The 18,821-nt window shown below is 43.4% G+C and overlaps 1 protein-coding gene across 1 annotated transcript in view; it reads left to right on the forward strand.

Moving 5' to 3' along the window:
• CTNNA1 (catenin alpha 1) overlaps nt 1–18,821 on the forward strand; it is a 121,703-nt gene that overhangs the window by 74,844 nt on the left and 28,038 nt on the right. The window contains exon 10 of the mRNA XM_034066619.1: nt 12,478–12,570. Coding sequence (XP_033922510.1) covers nt 12,478–12,570 — 93 coding nt within the window. The remainder of the gene's footprint in view (nt 1–12,477; nt 12,571–18,821) is intronic.

The raw sequence follows: 18,821 nt of genomic DNA on the forward strand, positions 1-18,821 counted from the left end.
CATTTCTATTGATGTCACTTAACCCCACATGAGCTTTTTGTTCATCCCAGTCCTTGATGTGTGCTTGTGCACCAGTTCCCTTTGTACCAGTCCTGCGTGACACTCCTGGCTGTTCTCTGAACAGGGAAGTGCAAAAGCCATCACTGTTAAGAAGAAGCTTTTGCTCCATTATTGAATGCTTTAGAAAAGTAAAAATTAGGTTGCCAGTTTGTCACAGGTTTATACTGGGTAGTTCTAATGGAAAAGTTTTTCAGACCTGGAGAAATGCGGTAGCTCAGAGGCAGGTAAGGACAGAATCCAGGTTAAAATCAGCAAGTAGCTGTTTGCTTGCTGAGGAATCTTTTGGAAAAGGAGTTTTTGTAGTTCCTTAAAACCAGTAAAGAATCTGGTCTGACTCTGGAACTCAGCAGCCCTGGCTCCAGTGTTTCTCTCAAATGTCATTTTTAAGCATCTTTCTCATAGAAACTTTGCTCAGACCAGGGAGGTGAAACCTCTCAGTGATGCTTCATAAGCATCCATTTATTTTTTTTTCCCAGTTGCTTTAATTTCTCTGAAAAGACTGTTCTGTGCCTTTTTTTATGCACTGGGCTGAATCTTGCATATGGAGGGATGATTTTCTCATTTTCAGTGAAAACCCAGGAACAGATGCAGACTGCAAATTTATTTGCTCGGAACGAATCACATTTGGGCACTTGCAGCTCCATAAGCTGTCTGTAGCCTCTCGCACTGACATTTTCCCCTTCTGTTGCCCTGCCTGTCTAGCCTGATGTCCTGGAGTAATTCTTCAGACCTCAGCCTAAAAATACCACTGAAAGCCCAGAGCTTTGCATGCTCACAGTGATTGTACTGTGATTTCCCCTGGCTTGCCCATACTTGCAGCCTCTATATTCTTCAGAGAGCCTTAGCAGGTTTTTGTATGTGAGAGGCTTTCAAAAAATCTGAAGTGGGTAAAGCAAAGCTTGGATTTAAAATAAAAACCAGCTTGAAAAACTGGGGCTTGCCTGTCCTCCCTTCATGAGAGAGCTTAGGTGGAGCATAGCTAGTTACCTTTGTGATAAAGGGATGCACTTAGTGTTTGTGCATCTGAGACATGTATTAAAAATGAAGCATAGAATGGAAATGTCCAGAATATCCAGCAATAAATCTAGTCTGATATGATTATCCTTTGTGTGCATTGGCCACCTGATTTGTGAAGGTTTTATAAACTTTTAGACAAAGTTTATATAACCAGCATCTTCAGAGGTGGAACTGGACTGGCTAGGCTCATTCTGGAAGTATTCTTTCTTCATGCTAGCCAGCAAAGGTGTGTATCAGTGCTAAAAGGCAGGGATGATGTATCTTGGGGGAAGAACTGCAGGCACGTATGGGTCTTGACACCCAAATCAAATATTGACTTGGAATGTTTTTCTGAACTTTGGGTTTATTTATCTCTCATAACTCATCATTTTCCAGGCAAGGGTCATTATCAGTCGGCAAAGTAGTGTCTGAGCGCCTGGTTTTCTTCTTGTTCAATAAGCTGATGTACAGTGGAGAAAATCTGAAACTCAGGTTTGTCTTTTACTGCATAGAATCATAAAATCCCAGACTGGTTTGGGTTGGAAGGGACCTTAAAACTCATCCAGTTCCAACCCCTGCCACGGGCAGGGACACCTTCCACTGGAGCAGGTGCTCCAAGCCCCTGTGTCCAACCTGGCCTTGAGCACTGCCAGGGATGGGGCAGCCACAGCTTCTCTGGGCACCCTGTGCCAGCGCCTCAGCACCCTCACAGGGAAGAGCTTCTGCCTAAGAGCTCATCTCAGTCTCCCCTGTTCTGGCAGGTTAAAGCCATTCCCCTTGTCCTGTCCCTACAGGCCCTTGTCCCAAGCCCCTCTCCAGGTTTCCTGTAGCCCCTTTAGGCACTGGAGCTGCTCTCAGGTCTCCCCTTCAGGGGCCTTCTCTTGTCCAGGCTGCCCCAGCCCAGCTCTCTCAGCCTGGCTCCAGAGCAGAGCTGCTCCAGCCCTCGCAGCATCTCCATGGCCTCCTCTGGCCTCGCTCCAACAGCTCCACATTCCTCTTGTGCTGCTGCCCCAGAGCTGGATCAGGGCTGCAGGGGGGGTCTCCCCAGAGCACAGCAGAAGGGCAGGATCCCCTCCCACAACTGCTGCTCACGCTCTGGGGGTGCAGCCCAGCACCCTGGGCGGTGGGGGGGGATGTTGCAGGGTTCTGGTCTCAAGTGCACGTAGAAGCTGGGTCATGGGGAGCTTCTCATCAGCCAGCACCCCCAAGAGTAGAAAATTGCTTTTCTGTTTAAGGTAATTGTTTATTACAGGGGAAATGTGCTTGTGCTGTGGTCTGGAGAAGCAGGGTTAGTCCAACTCCAGAGTTATTTCCCATTTCAGGCTGGACAGCAAAGCATCTCTTCCAAAAGCACGTTTTCTGTAATTTGTCTATAGATAACCTTGACAGCAATTTAAAACAACCATCCTCAGTAAAAGGCTGATATAGCTCTAATGTAACCTCTGAAGTCTGACAGTCTTCAAGTACCGATGTGCTTTACTTAAAAGTTCATTTAATTAGTCAACTAATTCATAAGTAAATTAAATTCCTCTTGTAGAAAATATACTTCCCTTACATTCATAATCAGTAAAGTTGGAAGGCCTCAGCAGAAAAAAAGTTCTTCCATTTTCCAGCAAAACTGGATGTCCAAAAGTAATACACTGTACATAAGGAACTAGGTAATCTCTAAGTTCCCTTCCAGCCAAAACCATTCTATATGTAAAGATAACCTTTTAATAGGATAACTTTTGTTCTTGTAAGGTTATTTATTGAGGCCAGTCCAGTTGTCATTGTAAGTAGACATGGGAGAAGCAAGGTAATCGGTAATCTGACAGCAAAACTGGTAATCAGAGAGGAAGTGATTGAAGCTGAGTTTCAGCGCTCACATACCTGGACAGCAGCTGGGGTGTTTGGAGACATTCTGTCTGAAAATCATCCCTGTTAGCAACTGCTACGTGGAGGAGAGGCATTTCTACCATACTTCTTCCATAGGAACAGTCATTATATTGGGTGATTTTTGAGAGTGTGGGGCTTGGTCTTTAAACACTTGAGCCAAGGGAGATGTGAAGGGTGTAGAAGCTGGAGGTGGATGAGGTTAGGGTTGGAAAGCTATGTTAATGTCCATTTACTACACCCGTTACACACAACCATGAATTTACTGTGTTCATTTTTCCTTTGGAAACAGATAGAAGCACCTGGGGAAGGGGAAATCTGTAAAAGAGGATAGAGAAGCTATGGTTACCCCATCTCTGGCAGTGTTCAAGGCCAGGTTGGATGGGGCTTGGAGCAGCCTGCTCCAAGGTAGGAGGTAGAAGGTGGAAGATGTCCCTGCCCATGGCAGGAGGTTGGATCTGGCAGAGCTTTAAGGTCCCTTCCAACCCAAACCAGGCTTGGATTCTATGAAGTATAAGCACAGCTGAGCATAGGTTTTGTTGACATGATGTGTTCAGGGGGAGGTAGAAAGCAATAGAGTCCTGGCTCATTTTATTGTCCAGATATTTGAGTCTGAATTCAGGCAGTATTTTTAAGTAGCTTTTTGGGTGCAGCATTTTTAGATGCAGCATAAATGTTTTAGTTCTTGATATATAACTAAAAGCCTCAATATATGTCTGGATTTTCATCATCTTAGTCATTAGTAATATTGGAATATTAGTCATGTAGTGTCATTGAGGAGTTGCCTGAAGTCTGTGTAGAGCTCATTCCTTTAATATTTTGCTGCCTTCTTCAAGAGCATGATGTACTTATAATTGCTGTTAAACTTGCCATGAACAGTTGTCTGAATCACCAAAACCTGGTTTAAACAGCTAATAATAGGCACCAAGTTGGAATCCTTTATTAACATCATAATGCAGTATGCTCTGAGTGATAAGCAAAATCAGATGGGAAAGAATTACGATTTCATAGAATCCCAGACTGGTTTGTGTTGGAAGTTACCCTAAAGCTCACCCAGCTCCAACCCCTGCCACAGACAGGGACACCTTCCACTGGAGCAGCTGCTCCAAGCCCCTGTGTCCAACCTGGCCTTGAGCACTGCCAGGGATGGGGCAGCCACAGCTTCTCTGGGCACCCTGTGCCAGCGCCTCAGCACCCTCACAGGGAAGAGCTTCTGCCTAAGAGCTCATCTCAGTCTCCCCTGTTCTGGCAGGTTCAAGCCATTCCCCTTGGCCTGTCCCCACAGGCCCTTGTCCCAAGCCCCTCTCCAGGTTTCCCGGAGCCCCTTTAGGCACTGGAGCTGCTCTCAGGTCTCTCCTTAAGGAGTTTCTTCTCCAGGCTGAACCAGCCCAGCTCTCTCAGTGTGTTTTCATTTCCACTTTTATAAACATAAACACTGTTTTGCATAGATACTTCTTCAGGCACTGCCCAGATATCACTGTAGGAACACTTTGGTTGAAAGAAATTTTTTTTGTTGCTAAGAAGCATCTGAGATGAGGATTCACTTTCAGAGGTTTAGCTTTTAGGATCAGATCTACGTTACATACCAGCAGTGTGATTTCTGTCATGGTAGCTCAGATTGAGTTGTGTAACTAATGTGTTCTGTGCTTATAACAACATTTTATGGCTTCGCTTGTTTGTCTGAGGAAGGAATAGTTCCTGTGCCAATAGTTACATCTGCTGCTACAGCTGCATCTATGAGGGGCATGGTGCCCACGTAGCACACTGGAATTCCTTTACCAGCTCTGCTGTCTGTCAGGCCTATAGAAAGGATAATCTACCAGTCTGGAAATAAAGGTATTCCTGTGCTGCTAGCACTTTTACTACTGTAGGTGTGTTTTATGCTATAGATGTACTAGTTCCTTTCAAACACCTCTTCCCCCTCTTTGATTGAAAAACTCTCCTGTTGGCAACAGAGAGAAGTGCTTTTCATTTTGCACTTAGTGCTAAGTAAATGGAGGCGAGTTTGATTTGTCAAAATGCACAAACTCTGTCTTTGCCCGACTGTGTGAAAACAGTTTACAAACCTCCTGTATGAAACCCGGACATGTAGAGATGCACTCTGTTGGAGAAAGACAGTTACTCCAGGTATGGAAGGAGCTTGCCAGTGTTGGACAGCTGTATGTAGACTGGCACTAGGTAGCTGGAGACAGCTTATTTAGGTTGAGAGCCAAATGCAAAGCTGTATCCCCTCACTGGAATTTCAGACACACTTAGACAACTTGAAAGGTGCAAGTCTTGAGATCTGATCCCAAAATAAAGGCGGTTACCCATCAAAATACTGAGCAATTGCCTCAGTATTAGGAGGAGCAGAGAATACACAATATCTTGTCTCTGATCCCGTCCTCTTGCAGTCAGTTGCCAGCCTGTTCAGATATAAACCCCTGAAGCCCCATTTCACATTGTCTAAAACTTTTGGCTTAAAAGCATTTTGCTTGGTAGTTTTGGTCCATCCAGCTGAAATTTCCTTTCCGTGTGTTTATAACCAGACTTGAAATTAAAATTGCCCTCATCTTGCGTGTGAGGCTGCAGAGCTCAGGTAATGGCAGTTATCTCAATTTTAGTCCATCATTCCCCTCAGCACTTTGGAGTTTTTCTGTGTGGGGCTTGTTTTATTAAAAACTCTTACTATTTTAAGTTAATACGTTGGGATTCTGTTAACTCTTGCAAGGTACCTTTTGTGGAGCTGCAGCCACTTGCCACTACTCAGGCCACATAAAATCAAAGAGTAGTTGACAACACGACTCCCAGTAACTTGCTCCAGAGTCCCTATGGACTCAAAGTCCTCCTGCCATCCCTGCACGCATTAAAGCATCAAACCTGTTTTGTGTGATTCATAATTAGCTTTGCCTCTGCAGAACTAATGTCTTTATAGGAGATTATTGCCATAATGCAGACTTTTCACTCATGCACTGCCTTTTAGAATTGGATGTTAAAATGCTGACATTTGTCTTGAATACTGAGTGTAGTGTACAGGTGAATTAATAAATGTATGGGCTTATTGAATAATAAAAGCCTTGTTTTAAAGATGGATGGAAAATTGCATAATTGACACATCTCTTTGGAGAGCCCTCAGTTGCTACTTAGTTTTGCCAGAGCAGTTGTTTCTGCAGATGAATTAATTTCATGGGCTTTGGCCATCATCAGGAGAATCTGGACTCTTGTCTTAATATAAGGAAGGAAGAAAGCAGATGTGTGCTGTATTTTAATTCTGCGAGAGTATCAGATCCACTTTTCTTTAGCAGCTCCTCAAGAGGAACATGTTGAATGGCTGCCTGTCCATTTTGCTTCTTTATTTTTTTTAAATGGGTGATTTTAAGCTGTTTCAAAGTGGGAATTTGCATTCCCAGAGAAATCATAAAACAAAAAGCAAAAATAGAGCAAGGAGCTGAAGTTTTGAAGTTTAATCAGAAATCAAACCACCAAGAACACCTTTGAAAGGCTGTGTTTGAAGTTCCCAAAGTAGTTGTATATAAATGGGGGTAAGGTTTTGTTCTGTTTGCAGGGGGCTTTGTGAGCATCAGTTCTGAGAGGATACCGGTTAATGTTAAACCAAGAAGGTTTTCTATCGTAAGAGAGACTGAAAACTCTTCCTCCAGTGCTGTTTTCACAGGTGCAGTTTGAAATGAGAGTAGTCAGGCTCTTAGAACTCAATTAGTGTATGTTTGTCGCTTACATAGTGATGTATAATCCTTATTTATAACAATGCTCTGAAGCAGGCGGCTCTGGCAGCTTTAAATTATGCAACAATAAACACATTACAGAGCCTTCTCTGGGTCACACCATTCAGTGTCGGGTGATTGCATCCAGGAGCCATTTAGGAGGCTTTTGTGTACTTCCTGAAGAAGCTGTCCTAAAAACAGCCCATGAACAAGGAGGAAAAACTTGGTGTTGCTTCTCTGAAGTGAATCCAGGTCACGAAACAAAGACTTTAATGCAAACTTCCAGTGTTAGCCTTTGAAATCCTCGGAAAAGATTTAATATGTTAGAAATTGTGGTTCCCTTTTTTAATTCTTCCATTTCTTCCTCTTACTGAAAAAGCAATTTGTCGATCCTCCAACAAACTGTTCCATGTAAAGTAACCCCTATACCTGAGCTGGGGTGTCAGTGCAAAGAGACACTTTAACAAGTACAAAGCTGTAGCAGCATTTCTCAGTTATTTGCAACAGTGTCATTCCAGAAGCTTAATGATGACCCCCAACCCATGCAGGCTTTCAGTTGCTGGAGGACATGGCTCCTTAGGTGTTATCTGAATGAATTTCAAGTTGAAAAAGAAATCAAAAATGCATTCCAGGTGAAAAAGGTGAAAACTGCCTATTGTCAGAGAAGGCAGTTGTCTACCAGAGCTGCCAGCCACAAACATGGGCTAACAAATTGTCACTGAGGGAGGAAAAAACCTGCTTTAGAAATGTCAAGTTTTTTCCTGATTTAAAATCAGTAATTTCTGAAGAAACAAAATAGCTAGAATTTGAGATGGAATTGCTCTGTGACAGATGGTGCAGTATTTTATTATACTGGAATTATAGCTTCTTGCTAATAATATATTCCTGACTGACCTTTGCACTGAGATGTGGTGCCTGCCTCTAGAAGGAACCAGTTTCTATACCTTCGGAGGAGGCATTACGTTGTCATTTAGGTTGTAAAAGACCTTTAAGATTGAGTCCAGCCATGAACCCAGCACCTCCAAGGCCACCACTAAACCATGTCCTTAAGCACCACATCTGCTCACCTTTTAAATCCCTCCAGGAATGGTGACTTTATGACTCCATCACTTCCCTGGGCAGCCAGTTCCAGTGCTTGACAACCCTTTTGGTGGAGATGTTTTCCCTAATAGCCAATCTAAACCCCTCCATGTTTCTTGTCAATGTGCTTTAGGCACCTGGAGTTGCTGTGTAGCGAATGAGATGCAGGAGTGGCTTAGAAACTTTAAAATACATAACAGTAATTAGTGATATGAATGGGCTTTTTTTCTCTACACAAGAACTCTTGATTTCATTTGGCTGGGGTATTCTAGCAACCTGCAAGACAATAAACCAGTAAAGCTTCAATGGTTTCCTGTGCACATTCATGCTGCAGGAGGATGTCTTGCTGCTGTGCCCTCAGACTTCTTGTTGAAACATCATCAGTGCCTACCTGAAAAAGCAATGCTGGATAATAATCTGAGGGCTGTACTAGGGTGGGAAGGTTTCTCTTCACGTCTTTAAGCAGGCTTCCCTAAGAAGTGGCTCTGATCTGCATGCTGGACCTTCTGCTCCCCTCAGAAGAAGTTTTCCTATGACATTGACCTGTCTCTTTTTCTTTATGGAAGCAGTTTTGACATAGGGTATAGGCTGACTTAACCTCAGTGCCACCTCCAAGTTGGGTGAACCATCACTCTCGTGATTGTTCAGTTCCACTTGTTACACGAGGGCACCTCTCACCCTTCTGGGTGAACTGCCATACCAGGCCCTGCTTGGCCTCCCTGCTCATGGTGCTTCCCAAGGGCTTCTTTTATACATGAGGGCGCTTGGCCACTGTTGCTCCTGACCCTGCCAGTGGCTGTTGTGTGAGCTGCAGGCTCCAGCTGGCTTTCTTGGCTTCCCTTGAAGATCCCTAGTTTGGGAAGACCCCTCCATGGACCCCACAGGAGCGCTCCATGTGGATCATGCTGGTACCAGAGCCACTAACATCATGTCATCTTCAGTTACTCTGATGTCTTAGTTACCAGATTTTAGTTTCAAAAACCCACTTTCCAGGTGAATTTGTCCAACTTTGGAGTTTTTCTTTAGATCAGTTTGTAGAACAGGTTGTGCCTGTGCACTTCTCACTGACACTTGGTGCATTTGCCACTGGGGGTGAATTTAAGCTCATTCATCTGAGCATTGGCAGCTGCTCTAAGTTCATCTTGTCATCTGGGATGCGTGAAGCCGAATGAGACATGGCTGTATGCTCCCAAGAGCTAAGAGAGCCTTGATACCACAGCAAAAAATGCTTCTAAATTGCTGCAAAAGGTCTGCGAGCTGTGTCAGTCTGGTTCCTCTGGTCTGTCTTCATTCCCAGTGTATTTTCAACCTTTTCAATAGATTGCTTGTTATGGCTGATTACGTTATTCGTGACTTTTTTTGTCTCCTTTGATGCCTGTGCTAGTAGTGCTTATGTAAAGGGGCTTGAATGATAAGAATGAACAAATGCAGCAGGAATTCAATTGCTGTTTTGCTCTCAAGCACAAGTGGTGTTCTTTCTCAATCAAGTCTGACCACTTAGTATGTCAGTTGTTGGAGACCTGAAGAAACTATTTCATTTACATTTGATTTAAAGGGAATTTTTGTTCGCTTGAGGTGCTCTGTTTTATTTGGAGTGTTTAGAATTGTCTGATTTCCATGTGCTCTGTGTGCTTTATAACAAATGTGGCTGTAGCTGATCTTCATCTCAGCTTCAAAACCTTATGTATTATGTGTACCTGTCAAATTAGTGGCTAGGAGTACCCCATCCTCTCTACAGACAGGGAGCTTGAAGCTGTTTGTCAGCTATCACCCAGGAGTTAATGATAATGTGTTCTTTCAGGTGCATTTAATAGTGAATTTCTTACTCATACACTCATCCACCTTAGCTGGTGCATGCAGTTTTAGAATCCATGCTGTAGGGCACCTGATAATTAATGGCAATTTGGAATACCTCATTGTAATGTCATTTACAACTTGATTAATTAGTTAAAATAGCTCTTCTTACATTTCCCATCTGAAGAGGTTTGTGATTGTTTCCCAGTAGCTCGGCAGAGCCTTCCCACAGGCGCAGTAAACGTTGCGTTGCGGTGAATTTACAGCCGTGTCTGTAGCACTCTGAAGTCATCTCTGCTGCTCCCAGAGCCCTGCTTTGCTCTGATGCTCACACAGTTTGCCGGGAAGTTTGTGTGCTAATCTGGCAGGGCAACTAATCCCCCAGAGCGAATAGCTTGCTTTTGGACCAGCGTGCTGAAATGAAGTGTTGAGCTTTGGAGACGCAGCAGTAGGATGGGATGTAGCAGCCAACAGTTGGGTTGTCTTAAACTGCCAAAGACCCTCAGTCAGGGAAGCACACACACTTCTTTCATGAGGGTTGGCAGCCCCAGTCGGGCAGTTTCTAAAGGAGAATTGCCATTAGGGAGGTATTGAGAAGAAAAATGACGGTTCAGAAATGACTGTGCAAAAAAGCAAAATTTCATTGTGCCGCGGTGGGGACACTCTATTATAAACTTGTTTGCCTCTCTGTATTCAGACAGAGCGGGGTTTCTATGTGCTTGATTCATCACACTTGGCTTGAGAGAGAGCGCAACATCTCCAGATCTCGGAGAGGCTGATTTTGTGGTGCTTCAATGTCGCTTTTATTCAGCCCCTACTCAATAGAGCTTTGTGTTCTCCTCGCTCCTAGAGATTGTAACTGCTGCTGCGGGGGTAGGAACGACGTGGAAATATGGACCATAAAAAATATTGGCGAATGGGTGTTTCCCAAAAAATACGACCTGTGCTTAAACACCAGCAAAGTCTTTATTTGACTTTTAAATCATGGCATCTTACTGTCTTTTGATTTTTGAGCCTTTAAACAAAAGTATAATATATATAGCTCACTGTGAACTAGGGATTTAAGACATGGAAATCTACAGGGAAAAAAATGCTTTGTGCAGAGTAAGATCCCTTTTTGCTAGGGCTCTCTAGAGAGCACAGCTGTTTGGTGATGTGCTGCAGAGAGGAACTGAGCTGGAGCCGGCAGCAGACATGGCGACAGGAGGGAGAAGAGAGCCTTGGCTAAAAGGGGATGTGAGCTGCACAGCCCAGCCCTACACTCAGGGCTTGCTGCAACTCCACCTCTTAGTATGTAGGTCTTGTCCACAAAGTCTGGTGGAAAAGAAAGTTGAGGAGTAGTACTCTTAATATTCCTGAAAGCTGGCAGAGATTTCTGTGTTGTTGATGCTGCATAGTCTGTCTTTCAACTTCAGTTTGCTTGCATCCAAATATATGCTGTTGCATCTGTTTACTTGGTTGTTCAGTGCTGAAGACACCTCTCTTCTTGACAGTGCACTGCACCTTTCTAACTGGATTTGGAACCAGAGCGAGAATAAAGCTGTGTGCTTTGCAATGGGAGTTTGCCTTTTGGTCCCCAGACTGATAATGGAATTGATAAAAACTGCTGTTCGAGTATATTGGCATGTGGTTGATGGTTTGTGGGACAGTAATGTATTCTGTGTGGGAACATCGTTATAAGGGAATGGCTTGGGGAGGGGGAAAAGCATGTGATATAGCTGCAAATACTACTTCAGAATGACTTGGATATGAATGCAAAGGATAGTTTCATTAAAGGGAGAATGGAATTTCTCCAGTTTACAGAGAAAAGTAGATATGGAGAAATCTGGTTCACTGGTGTTAATTGAGAGTCTGCTGGCGATGCTTCTACAGCACAATTACCGAGGGGGTTGCAGGTTGCTCTCTCTGAAAGGACAGTACTCAGTGTTCATCTCAGTTCACTTTGTGCTATTTTTACAGCTTTCTGTGTTCAAATGGCTCAGAATAACATGCTTGTCATTCACCTGTCAACTAGGAAATGTAACTTACTTCAGGCTTCCTTCCCCTGAGAGTAGCTCTAATAGGAGGAATATCTTCAATTACCAAAAAATTCTGTGCTGTCCCCTTGCTCTGTGCTCTTAAGGCAGGTGTTTATGGAACGCCATCTCTGTTCAAGATGACCTAGTTAAGGAGGCTGCTGTGCAGCAGGTCAAGGTTTTGGAGTCAAGTTTTTAGCACCACAAGATGCTATTCATATTCTGAAGACTTGTAGATGGATCTTCACGATCGCCTGTACCAGGAAATGGTTTTGTTTGATGAATCACAGCACAAATGGCTTTCTAGAGGAACCCTTGCCTGATAACAGCAGTCTCTGCTAGATAAGAAGTACCTCAGGCGTTCAAATACCTGTATCCTGCTGCAGAGGTTTGCTGTGTGCAGCACCAGCAAAACAGCTTGAGTTTTGCAACACCACCATGCTTTCATTGTCCAATTGTTTGGTGAGCCTCTTGAGTGCTTTTGGGATGACACACAGTAGGATATAGAAACATTCCAAGGAAAAGGGAGCATCCCCGTGCCTACAGACATCAGAATATTTAATTCACAGATGCATGGGAGCTGGATTGGGTTTTTCAATGGTGTGGCTGCTCCTGTCTCACTTGAGTGGGAATGGGCTGTTTAACTATCACTTGAGGTGCTGCTGTTGCTCTTGTACATTTTACTGGAGAGAACTTAACAGAAACAATGGTAACAAGGATCTCTTTGTCCTGTTTGAATTACTATGATTTTAAGATCGGATGTGTTATGATTTCATGCCTAGAGAAGGAACAGATGTCATTAGTACATTCCAAATTGGTTAGAACTGAATGAGTATGGATGCTTTGTATTTTATGATGGGTTACTGATCGCTGTTGGGGACAAGTAAAAAGTTTCTTACCGAGGGAAATAAACCCCAGTTCTAACAGTTGTGTTTTGTTTTCTCCCACCTCTAACACAGGTTGCCAACTTGGCCTGTTCCATTTCGAACAATGAAGAAGGTGTGAAATTGGTTCGCATGTCAGCCAGCCAGCTTGAAGCCCTGTGTCCCCAGGTAATGAAGAGCATAAGAATTTAAGACATACCCCGATAAGTTGAGCACTGGTCCTGCTTAGTACATGTTTTGGCATCTTTGTGGCTCTGTGGACTTGCTGCAGAGCTTGACTTTTTCTTTCCTTAATATGTAGAATCCTAGAGTAGTTTGAGTTGGAAGAAACCTTAAAGCTCATCTATGATGATATGATATGAAAATCTGTGATACCATTTTATGATGTAGTTCCAACCCCTGCCACAGGCAGGGACACCTTCCACTGGAGCAGCTGCTCCAAGCCCCTGTGTCCAACCTGGCCTTGAACACTGCCAGGGATGGGGCAGCCACAGCTTCTCTGGGCACCCTGTGCCAGCGCCTCAGCAGCCTCACAGGGAAGAGCTTCTGCCTAAGAGCTCATCTCAGTCTCCCCTGTTCTGGCAGGTTAAAGCCGTTCCCTTGGCCTGTCCCTATAGGCCCTTGTTCAAAGCCCCTTTCCAGGTTTCTTGTTAGTCTCCTTTAGGCAGTGGAGCTGCTGTGTAGCGAGTGCGATGCAGGAGTAGTCATCAAGACATAGAAACTTTAAAATACATAACAGTAATTAGTGATATGAATGGGATCTTTTTTACACAAGAAGTCTGATTTTATTTGGCTGGGGCATTTAGCAGCCTGCAAGACAGTAAACCAGTAAAGCTTCAATGGTTTCCTGTGCACATTCATCCTGCAGGAAGATGTCTTGTGAAGACTCTACCACTGCTCCTGTGCAGGCTGTAAGATGAATTATAGATATATTATTTTTTGCCTGAGTAGAATATAAATATGCCACAAAAAAAATCTTCTCAATAGAGTAGGAAGCTGTCTGTGTGTGAATAGCTCAAACCTGGCTGAGACTACCTTTTAATTAGTAACTTTTTAGTGGAAACAAGGAAATTGAGTTTATATAAGCGTTAGACTATCCTCTTGCATTTTGACAGCCCTGATGTTTTAAATGTCAACAACTAGATACTTGGCTGAACCCCTGAAGACTACAGTGTGCTTTTAATTCTTGTAATTTGCATTTTTTAAAGCAACAGGAAATTCAGATCTAAGCCACAGAACTAAGCTGGTGTTGGTAACAAGGAGCTAATGGAAAGTAGATACTCAGAGAAACTGGTGGAATGGCATTTTAGGAAAATAAGGTAAATTGTCTCAGGATTATTTGGAATTTGTTCAGCTTTTCCTATATATATTGGGAAAACTAGTTGAAACGAAGAGAGGGATGTTCACCAGTATCTGCCTCAGCAGGAAGGGAGTTCTGAGGGAACAGGTGAAGACAGTGTGAAGAGCAGATCTGTTTTACCTTTTCTTTAAGTCAGTAGCACTGTTCACCTATTCAATAGGTGAAGGCAGGCACCCAAACATAAAACATTCAACACTATCTAGGGCACCTTTTGTTGTCCTGGGGTGGACTTACGTGATTCCCACTCCTGCCCATGCCCTGGCTGGCTGTGCAGGTCTTTGCCTCCCACCCCTGGGGCAAGTGGTGTCTATGGCTTGTTAAAACCAAAGGTCAGGTTTTACAGTTGGAGCAAAGCATGTGGAAGAAAAAGCTTTTAAAAATGCATCTTGTCTCATGTAAAGGCTGGCTTTTTTGTAACATAACTAACTAGGCTGGATAGAATGATTTCTTTTGGTTATCTTCAAGAAGATGGGTGTCTGCTGCATGTTGTTCCAAACAAATGCTGATGCTTTTGAAAATAAGCATCATAAGAAAGTTAGGTTTTCTTTGAATCTAAATGCTTCTGGTAGTTTTCCAAGTCTGTGGGGGTGTTTTTCCCTCCCTATTGCTGAAGTTGTGTGTATTTCCTACTCTTCTAGCTTTGCTTTTCCAACAACTGCCTGTTTATTTAGACCCACTCCTTTAAAAAATAAACAGCATGATAGTCGACATGAAATAATGAAGAACTCTATTCAGTAGTCACCAAGCTCTAGTCACATCTCCTGAAGTGCAGTTGTTAACCTCTGGCTTCAGGGATTATGGATACACACATTGGAAGCTTTGATTATCTATAAATGGACGAGGGCTATAACTGATGGGTTGTGGCTTTACAAAGGTCACATATCTGAACTTCCAAGCTGCAGTTCAGATGCACTGCACAGTCTTGCCTTAATTTCAGGGTCGTCACCAAGAGATTAGTAAATGACACTATAGATGTTCATAGCCCTTGAAAGAGGGCATTTATATTACATTATGTGTTCTCTGGTTGATTCTTTAATGCCCAAGAGTATTTAAATATGTTGTGAATCCTGAGAGATAATTAGGAGCACTTGTCTGAACTGTTTTACAAATGGCATCTGGGTTTCTTCCGAACAATACAGGATAAACGACTCAGCACACTGTCATCCTCAACCATGATACTGACTGTTCCCAAACTTGGGTTACTCTGTGTAATCTCTTAAGTGCTTCCAGATAGGAAACGTAGTGGGATTTTGTTTTCCTTTTCAGACAGTTATCTGTCTATTTTGCAGTTTATTCCTGATGAGATTCACAGCTGCTTCTTGAATCCTTTTAGGTGTCTGTGCTGAATAACCATGTGAATTAGGCATGAAATACAGATTAAACCAAACATTATATGCTTTGGGGTTTTTTCTGGCTTAGATGGTATTTTTCCAGGAAGATGCTGGGTTCAGAATGAGTCAAGTCAATCAGTAATTACAATAGCCTCTGAAACTCAAGTGACTATATCAATACCACACAGAAATACATTGTATGAAATTTAATTCAAAGTATTGCTGTGGTTGAAAGGATGAAACTGAAATTTAATGCACTTGAGTCCCTCTTAAATAGCTTAGCTGAGCAGAGGCCAGTCCGGGAGTGGGAAACTCCTGGCTAAAGAATGATTTCTGCAGAAGTGAAGCTGTTGAGTTAATTATAAAAGCTGTATTTCAAGGCAGTTGCGCAGTCCTTGGTTGTAACTTGCCTTTTTGAGCCAGCAGCTGGAGTAAGGAACAGGCAGCACTTCAAACGGGTTGGGGAAGACTTGGTTTAAACAAGAAACCAGTCATTGCCAGTATCATCTTCACACACTCTCACGTTTAAAATCTAATTCTTCAAGGCAAAAGATGTGGAAAACTTTTCATCTGGGAAGTCTGTACAAAAGCAAGGAGTTACGTTTGTGTACTGTGGCTGTTACTGTAAATCGGCTCTTCCTCAGGAGCAGCAGCATCCTTCCTGTTTGTGAGTTCCCAGACACTTAACACAGACATTAAGACTTAATATAATGTTTCAAGCTCCCTTTCGATCATGCAAAGAACTGTTAGGAAGAGCTGTGCCTGCTCCTTAGTAGCCAGCTGGGTGGCTTGTGTTAGTCTGGGTTTACAGGGGAGGAATAAGGTGGCACTGAGGGGGTCACTGGTGCTTTTCTTCATGAAGCCCTGACTTACAACCCTGCCTGAATTGGAGTAGTGTGAGTTGTCCCTGCCATGACAGGGGTTTGGAACTGGAGGATCATGAGGTCTTTTCCAACCCAAACCAGTCTGGGATTCTATGAATTCTTTGAGGACATGCATTGCTGAGAGTCTGCATCAAAGTGAACCAACTTTGTCCAGCATCTCATAGGAGTTACCTGCAGCCCTGCAGCTTCATGCCTTGTTAGGTGATGTGGAAACAGACCAGTCTGTGGTGGGTTAAGATGAAGGACAAAAACCCTCCATCACTCCGGTTAAATGTTTGAAACAAAAAATGCTTAGATGTCTTTCATAATGGAAGTGGAAAAGTACTGCTGTGAAGTGCTTGGAACAGTTGCCTGTGCTTCCATTTGCCTAGCAGAGCACTGGGGGAAGTTTTCTTTGCTTCCTTGCTAAACACAGAGCTTGCCAATGGTAAATTAGCAAAAGATTTTGTTTATCTCCACTTGAAAACCTGGATCCTTGCTTGTAACTGCGAGTTCTGCTTCCAAGAAATACTTGCTTTGGGAGCCTGCAAAAGCTGTTTTGTAACAGCATTTTGCATTAAGGATGTCTGTAAGCTTAACCATAGGAGTGTGTCTGATCATACAAGCTGTAGGTGTTTAGAAAGCAACAGTGAAAATGCCCCAGTACAGCTCTTGAAAGGGAAGAGTATTGCTCCAGCCTTTTGATGTGACAGTCTGCTGTCACTTGCAGCTGCTTTAACCAGCGATACATTGACTTGCTTGTTCCTTAAAGCCTCCATGAAGTTCATCTACAGACTTTTAACCACACTGCAGGCAGGCCAAGAGTTCTAGAAAATACTGCTGGATTAGAACTTCCAGCAGGTTGGGTGTTTGCTTCTGCCAGCGAAAGCTGGAGCCCGTTGCCCTCTAGAATGAGCATCTTCTGGGAAGTGGCCTTCAGGAGCAGCAGACCTGCACCTCCCTGGTGTGGACACACAGGACCTGTTCTCCCATCCATGAGACAGGGTGACCCTGAGCCAGTGCTGGTTGCCTTTCTTCTCCACCCAAATAGCTCATACTCCTTAGAAACATCTTGCGGGCACCAGGCATCTCTGCCTGTCCTGTCCCTGCTCCCTGTACATCAACCTTAGCACAGACAGTGTGTTTGGCATAGCTTAATGGCCCCTGTAGAGTCAAGTGAGTGTTGCCCATTAAACAGACTCCAGATAATTCTTGGATTAAATTACATTTTTTAAAATATAAAAATAAATTGGTTCTTCTCATATTAACATCTTATATTAATAATTGCTGTTCCACATCCTTGCATTCCAATTTTGAAATGCTTGAAAAGCAATTTGCTGCTTATAGATTTCTGATGAGGCAGATGGTTACATATGCTGATCACACCTACTGACAAAGACAGACAGAATACCACAGCAGAAGGAATCCCATGTAGAGGTTCCATATAGCACAAAACCTTTTGTTTAGAAGTTGCAGCATGTTAGAGAAACAAAAACCTCTCCAGTCAACCTCCTCATGTCAACCAGACCCAAACGTGACTGTCAGGCTTGCTCTCCTCCTTGAGTCCCCAATTACTGCCAGTTCCCTGGTGGCTTCTGGAGAAGGAGATAATTTCCTTTCTCTTGCAGTGAAGACTTAACACTGAACAGTTTTCCTCTTTTTTCTTCTCTGTGAACGACTGTCAGATTTTTTGAATGTACTAACTAGCAGATCTATCTCCAGACTGTTTAATTACAGGTGCTTGAAGCATTTTATTAGCATTGGATAGAAATACTTACATTAAAAACTTAACATTTGGGCTGTAATTTTATATCATAAAATCCTAGAATGGTTTGGGTTGGAAGGGACCTTAAAGCTCATCCAGTTCCAACCCCTGCCACAGGCAGGGACACCTTCCACTGGAGCAGCTGCTCCAAGCCCCTGTGTCCAACCTGGCCTTGAACACTGCCAGGGATGGGGCAGCCACAGCTTCTCTGGGCACCCTGTGCCAGCGCCTCAGCACCCTCACAGGGAAGAGCTTCTGCCTAAGAGCTCATCTCAGTCTCCCCTGTTCTGGCAGGTTAAAACCATTCCCCTTGTCCTATCCCTACAGGCTCTTGTCCAAAGCCCCTCTCCAGGTTTCTTGTCAGTCCCTTTCAGGTATTGGAAGACTGTTACAAGGTCTTCCCTTAAGGAGCCATCTGTAGGCTGAGCAAGCCCATCGCACAGGCTTGCTGTGAAGAGCCAGCACAGAAGTGGCCATCCAAGAAACTGTATTAGAAACTGAAGCACTTACTGATGCATAAAAAGAAACAAAGATAGGAGAAAGGGATCCAGTTCTGCAGAAGGTGTGTTAGTGCGTAAGAACCCAGTGTTTTCATCACAGGCACAGTGTGATCTATGGAGTGCAGGTGCAGAACAGCTTCTAGAAAAGACATAGAGTCCTTGAAACCCCCAAAGCTTCAGCACTTGAAGTCAGTGAAATGCAAAGTGAAGCAGCACAAACAGACACAAAAACAAATGGCACCAAGATTCTTGCAGCTTCTGTATTGACTGGGACTACAGTCCCAGGCTACAGTCTTCAGCTACAAGTAAAAATGCTTTTTCCATACATGGGGAGTTGATAATTATTTAGTCACAATAAGCAAACAGTAAATACATTGACACTAATATTTGCTAAACTGGAAAAGGTGGTTTTATTTCAATAGAATGTGCATCTGTGGGTCAATGTAGCACTGTAACAAGAAGAATAAATATCTCTGCAGAGATACCTCTGCATAGTTTGCAGGAAAGTGCTCAAAATACTGTTCATACATTGGAACAAAGTATGGGAAATCAAAGCAAATTCTGTGTTCTTCTTTTGGTGCATCAGCCTCCATACACTTG

Source organism: Melopsittacus undulatus, chromosome 10, assembly GCF_012275295.1.
Source record: "Melopsittacus undulatus isolate bMelUnd1 chromosome 10, bMelUnd1.mat.Z, whole genome shotgun sequence".
Classification (NCBI taxonomy): Eukaryota; Metazoa; Chordata; class Aves; order Psittaciformes; family Psittaculidae; genus Melopsittacus; species Melopsittacus undulatus.